At 31.2% G+C, this 10,327-nt stretch overlaps 2 protein-coding genes and 1 long non-coding RNA gene across 4 annotated transcripts; 1 reads left to right on the forward strand and 2 right to left on the reverse strand.

The window, feature by feature from the left end:
* The first annotated feature begins 1,154 nt into the window (after positions 1 to 1,154).
* On the forward strand, positions 1,155 to 7,284 carry LOC120197746. The gene is made up of 3 exons (XR_005523293.1): positions 1,155 to 1,165; positions 3,695 to 3,698; positions 7,151 to 7,284. It is a non-coding gene; the product is annotated as an uncharacterized LOC120197746 (long non-coding RNA).
* On the reverse strand, positions 5,631 to 6,235 carry LOC120197745. The gene has a single exon (XM_039199160.1). The coding sequence runs from the start codon at positions 6,102 to 6,104 to the stop codon at positions 5,808 to 5,810; it is 297 nt and encodes a 98-aa protein (XP_039055091.1). The 5' UTR covers positions 6,105 to 6,235; the 3' UTR covers positions 5,631 to 5,807.
* On the reverse strand, positions 7,188 to 10,045 carry LOC120197744 (alpha-ketoglutarate-dependent dioxygenase alkB). Of its 2 annotated transcripts, XM_039199159.1 has the most exons (7): positions 9,838 to 10,045; positions 9,603 to 9,754; positions 8,864 to 9,219; positions 8,213 to 8,351; positions 7,967 to 8,033; positions 7,747 to 7,868; positions 7,188 to 7,339 (listed from the first exon to the last, which is right to left on the reverse strand). In XM_039199159.1, the coding sequence occupies exons 1-7, from the start codon at positions 9,942 to 9,944 to the stop codon at positions 7,314 to 7,316; spliced, it is 969 nt and encodes a 322-aa protein (XP_039055090.1). In that variant the 5' UTR covers positions 9,945 to 10,045; the 3' UTR covers positions 7,188 to 7,313. The 2 variants fall into 2 exon arrangements, 1 of the variants encoding a protein (XP_039055090.1); XR_005523292.1 differs by lacking the exon at positions 7,967 to 8,033.
* Between the last annotated feature and the right edge of the window lie 282 nt (positions 10,046 to 10,327).

A 10,327-nucleotide genomic window follows, 5' to 3' on the forward strand; every position in this document is an offset into this window, starting at 1 on the left:
ATGTTACATGTTGGAATCAGATGTTTTTCCTGATAGAATATCAAATTTCAGTCAAGTCAGACAATGTTCATGTTGGAGTCTGTAGAGTGATCTCAGGAGCTTTTTTAGATATGGGGATGTTGGACATTTTATTATAGATTGTCCATTTATGACTGAAGAGACGATACAGAGAGAAAGATCTACTACAGTATCTCAACGAAATAGAGGTAGAGGTCGTAGAATAAATCGATCGGAGTCATTCACTCAATATGATATGCAACCACCTACCCAAGTTTATAATTTAATGAATGATGAAGATTTCGATGACCCATAGATTTTGGCAGGTAAATTTCGATATCGTGGTAAAATAGTTTGGTTTTAATAGATTTGGGAATCATCATAGTATTCAGTAAGTGGTAATTAGAAAGATAATTGGAAGATTTGATTAGAAGCAAAAAATAATGAATTGTTAAGAATTAATAGTATATGGTTTCCAAGTAAATAAGTTATATGAATGTTGTTTATGGAATGAGTAAGAAAGATATAGATATATTGAGTATCGAAGGAGAATTGTATATGAGTATAAGGTTAATAGTAAGGGTAAGATAAGAATTGTTGAGTATTATAAAGAATTGCTTCATTTAAGGTAAAGTGAAAATTTGAGGATGAATTTTCTTTAAAAGATGGGAAGATTTGTAATATCCCGAAATTCAGGTCAGTGACTAAAATGAGAATTTTTTAAATTTAGGGATCAATTTAGGAAAATTGAAAAGTTTAAGGATTTAATAAGAATATTTCAATGTTGGAAAAAAGGGTAATTATGAAAGGATTATAAGGGTATTATGATAATTTAGCTTGGAGGATATTTTTATTTCCCTTATTTAGGAATATAACACGTGGGGATGGGGAGAGTTTTTTGGAAAGCTTATTTCTTCTTCTTCCTTCTTCATGTTGGCTTCCATTGTTAAGGGTAAATTTGATTTTAGTTGTTGATTTCTTGAATATTAAGTAGGTTTTGATTATTTGGGTGTTATATAAGCTTAAGTAAAGCTTATATAAGCTTAAAACACCAAGAATATATGGTTAGAAAGGAATTTCTATTAAGAGTTTAGAAATGAACTTTTGTTATAGAAAGGTTTTTGAAGTTCTAAGGATGAATTTGACTTGTCAAAGGGCTAATTAAGAAGTTATAGGTGATAGAATTGAATTAAGAACATGTGAAAATTTTGATGAAATTATTTGATTCAAGAATTATGGTGAATTATGAGAGATGATGAAGTGTTATAGTGTTATAAGAAGGTTTACATATGTATAAATAAGTTTTAAGGTATAAGGAGGGGTTAATAAGTAGAATTTGATGACAAAGTAAGACATTTTCGTGCTCAAAATGGAATTTCTGGGTTATGTGCATCGATGCATCTTCAATGTGTATCGATGCACTCTCAAATAAATAAACATCGAATGCAATTAGTGCATCGATGCATAAGTAGTGCATCGATGCATAAGGAGTGCATTGATGCACCCCTTAAAATGAAAACATCGAAGGTGATTTGTGTACTGATGCATGGGTAGTGCATCGATGCACATGTTAAGGGATGCATCGATGCACATGTTAAGGGATGCATCGATACACTGTAGAATGTATCAATGCACTTCAATGGGAAATGAAATAAATCTTTCTTTCAGTCTAAGAAGTGATGGATTATAGTATATCAATTGGATATTGATGGTATAAATATATGATTGTGTATACATCGATCAAAAGCAAAGTTCGGATAGGTTGTCAGAGTAAGATACACAAGAAAGAGCAATAGTTCAGTAGTGTTATTGGAGACCAGGTGAGTACATGATATTAAGTGTGCGTTATGTTAAGGAATTAAGACTTGCGATGAGTCTAATTCCAATATTATATGATGAGTACTAAAGCATAAACATGTAGTGATATGGTTTTAGATGTATGGTATATGAGTAAATGTATATGTCTAATGGTTGAATGAGTTTTTATGTACGAACTATGTAAATGCATGTATTTATGATAATATGTCGTGTGATCATAAGATATATGATAAAATATATGTAAAAGTAATATGACTCATATGTGTTTCTATTAGAATGTCATATGATATGTTATGTATGTGATAGTTGAATGAAGGGATTGTATGAGAATATGTATATGCGAACATGTGTTATGATATAAGAATCATAACTATGAGCTATGTGAAAAAGAATACAAGTAAAGGTGAAAAGCTATGTGATAAGTGAATGTGAGTTACATGAAAATATGATATGTGAAAGTGAACTATGTGCCTACGTGAATATGTGAAAAGATATAAAAGGTAATGCCCATGTCATGTGTTATGAGAGCTATAGGTATAGTTGGCATGCCAAGAGTCAAGGGACTATCAGTGGTCCTTCGGGACATAGTGGTCCTTCGGTACACAATGGTCCTTCGGGACACAGTGGTCCTTCGGGACACAGTGGTCCTTCGGGACACAGTGGTCCTTCGGGACATAATAGTCCTACGAGACAAATTTCTACGCGCCCCTAGTGGGATTTATATGAGCTGTGGTGACAGCATTGTGCACAACCTCTATGTACTCACACACCTTAAGTTCTCAAAAGAGTGCATGGGCTTTAAAGATAATAAATATGTGTTATGATAATATATGTGTTCTTGGTGAAATGATATTTGTGTTATATGACAGTAATAAATGATAAGCTCATAATCATATGATAATAGAAAATAAGATAATGATAATAAGTGCATATGTATTTTGTGATAAGAGATGATATGTGATTATGTATGATATGACATTAGTATTTATTCATGTATTATTGTGTTTTGGAGTTATATTATACGTTTATGTCAAATATATGCTCAGATAATAGAATAGAATTAATGACAAGGAAATAAGTAATGATAAATATGTTAATGATTGGTTCAATAAGTATGTAATTATGATGTGTATTATATGATATATGTATGCATTTGTTAGTTTGCATTGTGCATCTACATGTCTCACTAAGTCTATGACTTAGCGTGTAAGTGTCTTACACGTAGGTGTGGACAAGTCAGGAGATCAAGCTTCGGATCCGTAAAGCAGCATATTGCCGCGCAAAGTTCAGATCAGAAATATTTTGTAAAGTATGTCTTGTCATATAATTTAGTATGTTGGCATGTAACTAAGTCATTAAATATGTACGCTCTGATGGAGTCTGTTAAGGTTTTAACATGTTTATGTAAAAGAATTTCTTTATAGAATAGAAGTTTTAAATTTTCTATAGTTTATTTTGTAAAAGTATGTGCTTTGATTAGTCAATGTGACACATCGGATTCGTATCCGAGTCAGATACGGGTTGGGGGTGTTACATATGGGCATGTACTTATGTCCTTCGGGACATAGATGACGTCCTTTAGGACATAGATTTCACATGCCACTCAGTGGACCCTTATAGGATCTGTGTGACAGTATATGTGTACACAACCTCAAAGTACTCGCATACCTTAAGTTCTCACATGTGTACATGGGCTAATAAAGAAATAATATAAATAAATTTAATATGATTGTTATGTGGTTGTGTACTTGGATATGAGTATGTTGGTTGCATGTATTGCATATGTTATATTATCTATGTAAAATTATGTTTGTTTGATATATTTGAATATAAGAGAATATAATGAACTTATATGATATGCTACAAGTAATTACATGAGAAATGTTGTGAACTCCATATGTGTATGTAATAAGGTAGTGGACTATAGAATTATATGAATAGAATAATTATGATCATACCATGAGAATATACTTTGTGGGTGAACTAGTATAATGGAATTATATTAATAAATGAGAATAGAGATAAAATAAATAGTATATCAAATTGGAAACATGTACATAAGTAAGTATAAGAATATATGAGATAAGTTGTATAAGAAGGTCTATATGTTTCAATGAAATTAATCTAAAACTTGTTAAATTCTTAGTTGATATGAAATATATTACAAGGATCTAGGAAATGAAGTCATATGAGAATATCATAGGAATTAGATCATGATAAGTTATGAAAATGTATGTTTATGTGACAAATTATATAAAAATGAACTAATAGAATATAAGGAATTAATATACAAGAATATGTAACAAGAATCTATGGGTTATATAATAAATAGAAGCATATAGAAAGAAGAGATATGTGACTTTGAGATAGAAATTATATGATTAAGAATTATGTAAAAGAAATGATTTAAATGATAATAGGAGAATGTGATATAAGCTAAGTGGGTAAATATACAGGATTATATGGACATGAAATAGTATACAAACATATATGATATGATGATATATACATATATATATATAGTTATTATGTGAAAGTGCATATGAGGTTGTTTGATATGATAGTTTGAAACATGCATTCATTGTTAGGAGTTATAGTTTACCTTATATGTTTTATATGCCTCATTAAGTCATAGACTTAGTGTGTGAATGTTTCACACGTCGGTTTCGAGAAGACTACAGAGCATAGAGGAGCAAGACAAGTCAGATTCTTCTTTCCAAAGATCATATCAGAAATGTACTTGAATACATGTATTTTATTCCATAGTATTTAGTTGGCATGTAGTCTAAAGATTTGAATTGTATAAGCTCAGATATGTTTTGTAAAACCAATTGATTTTAATTAGTATAAAGTATTCATTATTTTAAATTGTAAATTTAAAATTTTCCTGATTTATAAAAGAAAATATTTTGAAAAGTCAATGTGACACATCATATTCGAATTCGGGTCGGATACAGGTTTAGGTGTTACAATTCAGGTTCATTTGAATGAAGCAACACGAGATTTTAAAAAAATTATATTCTAATTATTAGAGTTTGAAACTTCAATTTTCCAAATGGGCTATAACGAGTTTGGATAATGTTATGTTCGAATCATTTCAATTTGTTAATTTGTAACTTTTTCCGCACTGTATTCAACAAGATTCACCAATTCCATCTACATGCAAAACAAAACTATGGAAATTAAGACAGAAAATATGGGTGACTTATGAAAAGGTAAATTACACTTTGATGTCCCTGAACTAAAATTATATGATTATTTTGTTATTATATTTTTTGAAAATATAAAATTATCATTCAATTTAACAAATTTTATAGAACGATCATTTCAATGTTATAATAACAATAATAAAATTTGATAAATTTTAATGAAAATTTTGTAATGATTCGATAAATATCAAGGGAAAGTCAAATGATTCTTTTGATCACTAAGATTTAGAAAGTTACAAAATAATCATTAAATTTTCAAATGGTTATGAAATGATTATTAAACTTTATCAAACTATTATAAAAATTATCATTAAGCTATTACAAAATTGTACTTAAGCATATAAATTTTTTCACTATTTTATATTGTGCATTGATTATTTTGTAATAGTTCGATAAATTTAATAATCATTTTGTAACTTTTAAAGTTTTATAACTAAAAAGATCATTTTAGCAATTTAATGACCATTTACATATTTTTATCCTAATTTCAATAATATTTTTAAAACAGTTTAATAACTATTTTATAAATTTTGAAAATTCAATGATTAAAATAATTATTTGATCATAGTTAAATGACATTCCATGAAATTTACTCGGACAAAACGTCAAAGGGAAAGATAAAACTTGGAATTTCATATATTCATAAAAATTTCAAGCACAGAATTGTTAATCTGTTACAGCAGAATTCTTCAAATTCATAATATAAACTCACAACACAGTTCGTTGTAAAGATTACAATTCATTCAACTCTTTGTTTATAGGCAAGAGTCAATACCCGATGACTTAAAAGCCACGGTTCGTCGGTTGACGAACGGAAATTTGGACCGGAAGGGGTCGGCCGGTACCGGACCCACCGCAGCTGCTGCACGCCATGCGACCCGACCCCGCGCAAGTCCGACAGCCGACATCTCCATCGGACCAACGAGAACAAATGCATGAGATGCGACCCGTGCCGTTGCAAGTCGGGCATCTCTGAAACGGGCCGGCCATGGGTTTTTGATCCGCGACGGATTTGAATAAGACGGCGCCGGCCAAGACGCTCAAGCCGGTTGCCACCTGAGTCAAAACGGCCGGGAACATGTCGCCGGAGAAGTTTTTTATTTACCAATTCAACGGGTTATGAGCAGTGAGAGGAAGAAGAAAGAAACTAATAGCAGCCAAAGAAAATATAAGATTGAGTAAAAAAAGCGAAAAATCTGAATGATTGGTTCTGAATTTTAAGTAAAAATAAAATAAAAGTGGTTTTCCAATTGTACACGTTAAGCCTCTAGGATTTTGGTGGTGCATATGGGTTTTGAAGTTTTCATAATAATTGTGATATATATATATATATATTAATATTAATATTAATTTATCTAGAGGTAAGATTTGATAAAAATAGACATAGTAAGAAATTAAAAGTTATTCACTAAAAAACAAGACGATTATCTCAATTATCGATTTCATTCATCCAACAATCCTAAATTAATATAAACTTTTTAAATTTATATTGTGCGACTGAATCCTAATTTATTTATCTACTCCTATTTTATAATGATTGATTATAAATGTATATCTATAAATATTTTTATTAATATTTAAAATTTAAAGATAATTTAAATTTAAAATTTTAAAGAACTAAATATCTTATGTAATTAATATTTAAATTAAAGATAATTTAAAATACTATTATACTAAAAAAAATTAGAAGGGACAAACAGTTAACTCCACAACCGAGAAGAATTTAAATATATTCATTTTTGAAATTATTACATCAACAAAGATATCGATTAATTGAATAATTATAATTTGTTGAAATAAAGAGTAAGAAATATAATTGAAAGGTAAAGATATATTGGCTTTTGGTGGGAGTTGATTGTATAAAGTACCCCTTGGCTTAGCGTATAAGCAATTCATTGGGAAGGCTTTTATTGCGTATAAGAATTAGGAAGAAAAGTTTTTGTTAGAATGGTAACTAGACGGGTCCATATGAATTTTTGATCGATATGAAATAGGTTATAATAATCAAATTTAATTTCAACCCAAATATCTTATCCAGTCCAAAAATTTAATTAGAAATTTAACTCTCACTCGCCCTTCTAGCAAAAACTTCGAAAGAATAAACTGAACTCCTCGAGGAAAAGAAGGCAACATTAAACTACCATTTTCCCATTGTTTTCCTGTCTCAAAATAAAATTAAAAGACTTGCCTGATATTGATGTTGATTCTTGAAGTTCTTATATAGTCTAGGAAACAACGATCGTCTTCATCCAAGAACTGGGATTCGAGATGAGTTATTTCGGCATTTTCTCAGTCTGTGAATATGCGAGGCACACCTGCAAGAATTGTATGCTGATTGGTTATATAGGATGCTAGAAAAGAAAACAATCAATCACATAAAAATCGACTACTGATGATTGTTATTAAAAAAAAAAAAAAACTATTTATGCATACAAGTTATAGCACAGATGTTTCTTTCCTTTTTTGGCACCAAGATAAAAAAAAAATCGCAGATGCTGGAATTTGAAACCCGAACTTTCTAGATAACACCTATGAGGGTGATTATATGAACCAACTAGACTAAGCCCGGAAGCACAAAAGGAAAATTCCAAGTATTTCTAAAACAATTTTGATTGCAGTATTCGGATCACTATTGATTGGTAGGCTGTTATAATCGAGTTCAAGTCTGGAAAATTTCAAAACCATAACAACAAAAGAAAGCCACAGAGATGTGACATCTCACCATGAAAGCATTCCCTTGCTTCTCCTGCCATGAGTACTACATCGCCACTTCGGAGAAACATTGCTAATGGTTCGTCCTCTCTGGACTTTCCTCCGAGAAGGAAAATAGCTTTGCAGCCAAAACTGAGAAAGAAAATAGAGTATAAAATCAAAACTAAGAGTATGGTTACTTTCTTCTTTCTAGTTTTGAGGGATTAAATGACAAGGAAATAGTAAATTACCTCATGCTTACAATAGGTTTACTCCAATCTGCTTCCATATCATCTAGGTGACCACCAAGTGCATCACCTGGAAATATAAAAGAGCATTCAAAAAGCACATGAGACAGGAATTCTTGCAACACACGACCTGGTGATGTAGAACATATGTGTGTGCGTGACCATGAGGGTGCGTAACAAAGAGTAACATTTACTGAAAATTGGAGAACATTATCAGCAATGAATTTAACCATTGTATTCAAAGAATACCTGACCCAAAATAGTTGACAATTGCAGCCTGCAGTAGGAACTCTTCTCCAATAGGCATCGCAGGCGCAGCCATTCTTTTAGCAAGCTGACAGAGTGCATCAGGTATTTTTTTATGAGGTAAAGACACATCATAGTTCCGCTGCACCATAAATACATTCAATTTAGAAATCGTCTTGGAATAAGCAATCTCCTTTAATTTTTTTTCTTAAAGAAAAGGAGTAATTACAAGCTTATCATTTTGCAACAGGTTAAGTCAGGAGTATGACCAACACAACATTGTACTTGAATAATAACTTATAGCACGTTCATGGATTTACAACATACAAGTTTCTATAACACATATCATCATGCATCGGTCAGAAAGGAGCATGATCAACACCGTCGCCCTACTTGGATGATACCTTATAACACTTTCACAAAGTTACATGATATAAGTTTTCTATAACAGAAGTTGAAAACGACCATTTTGTTTCAGAATTGGAATCCTAGAACAAAATCTAAAGCAAACAGCAAGATTAAATTGAAGAACCCTCAAATTCTGTCCGGTAGTCATTCGATCAGGATTGAGGCACCCTGTGCTTTAAATAGACAGTAAACATCTCACGAACAAAAGATACAAGGAGATGAAGGACTAAATGAATGAATACCTACATTGGACCAGTTAAATTGAAGGCCAAGGGTACTCCACCGTAGCTTTCGAAGCAAAACAGAAGCAGGGACCAATTTGCAAGTCTTTCCCCTTGATCGTGAGATGCCTTCCTCGTAAAACTTCCATCTATGAGACTCCCCATTGCTTACAGAAGCACTTGAATCAGAATCCAAATCATTATTGGACCTTTCCTCCACGAAAACTTTACCTTCCTTCGCCGCAGAAAACAGGTTACTTATAGGCCTATAAATAACATTATGGTTTGTTCTGTTTGGAGGTTGTGGAAATTTCATTAAACTTTCCCTTATCCATTTACATTGTTCGTCCAAGGTTAATGCGCCGGGAATAAAATAGAACCCTGCATTTTAAACGAAATAAAAAATAATTAATGCAATTTAAGAGAACATGATTTTTGAAGATTTGGATTTCAGATTTCATTTGCTAAACAAATTGTGAGAAAGATATTTAAAGATTATGTATAAATTAGTTGCAATTTAATATGATTAGATATTTGAAAATGTATAAGAGCATGAATTTTGAATCCACAAGTATCCATACGAAACTCAAAATTCATTATCAAACAAAAATCGAACAAATTCATTAATTTGAAAATAATCATGAATGCCAATTACTTTTGAAATCCAAATCCAATCTTTTCAAGTTCAAATTCCCAACTGCTACAAAAAAAAATGCTCTCTATTTCGTAACTAATTGAATTCAAAAGGGAAAAAAAATACATACCAGGGAGATTTTCCAAGCCAAAAACTGAACGATCAAATCCACAACTTACATGTACAACTCCCGGAGGAAGTTCACCTTTCAGATTGAATAACTCAGAGATAAATTTGAAATCCAAAACCTCTGATAAATCGACTTGTTTAAGTTGCTTCTTCCTGAGAAAAAAAATCAATCAAAAATATGTCTTTAAATATTAAATTGAACTAAAATTTAATATTTGAGCTGAAATTTTGATGTATTTTTGGAGGATTTTGGATTATTTTCGTAATAAAGCTTGTATTTCTTCTTTGACTTCCTGAAAGCAGTTCGCTCTACATCGTCGCCGGCTCTTTCGGATCCGTACATCTTGCCTGAGCCGATGGGTTAACTAAGAATCACTCGGAGTAAAAGTACACAGGTAATTCAAAATTAGGGTTTCAATTTAGTTTATTGAAAATTAGGATCAAGTGCGCTCGCTACCACTGGAAGATATTTAAGTCGTTGGCATAACATCCTCATTTGTTGACTTATCATCCATGGGCCATGATGGCGGCAAAGTATTTGGAGCACTCTACTTATTTTTTGTTAAATTATATGGTTAGTGTTCGTATTCTGTATAGATTATGGATTTCATTTTCATATTTATGTTTTTAAAATATTTGAGATTTTGATCTTAATCTTGATATTGTTTGTGTTTGTATTTTCGTATTTGAAATTTTAATTGACTTGAAAAGTACATATATTTGTTT

The sequence above is a fragment of the Hibiscus syriacus genome, unplaced genomic scaffold (genome assembly GCF_006381635.1).
Source record: "Hibiscus syriacus cultivar Baekdansim isolate YM2019G1 unplaced genomic scaffold, ASM638163v2 tig00117048_pilon, whole genome shotgun sequence".
Lineage (NCBI taxonomy): Eukaryota > Viridiplantae > Streptophyta > Magnoliopsida > Malvales > Malvaceae > Hibiscus > Hibiscus syriacus.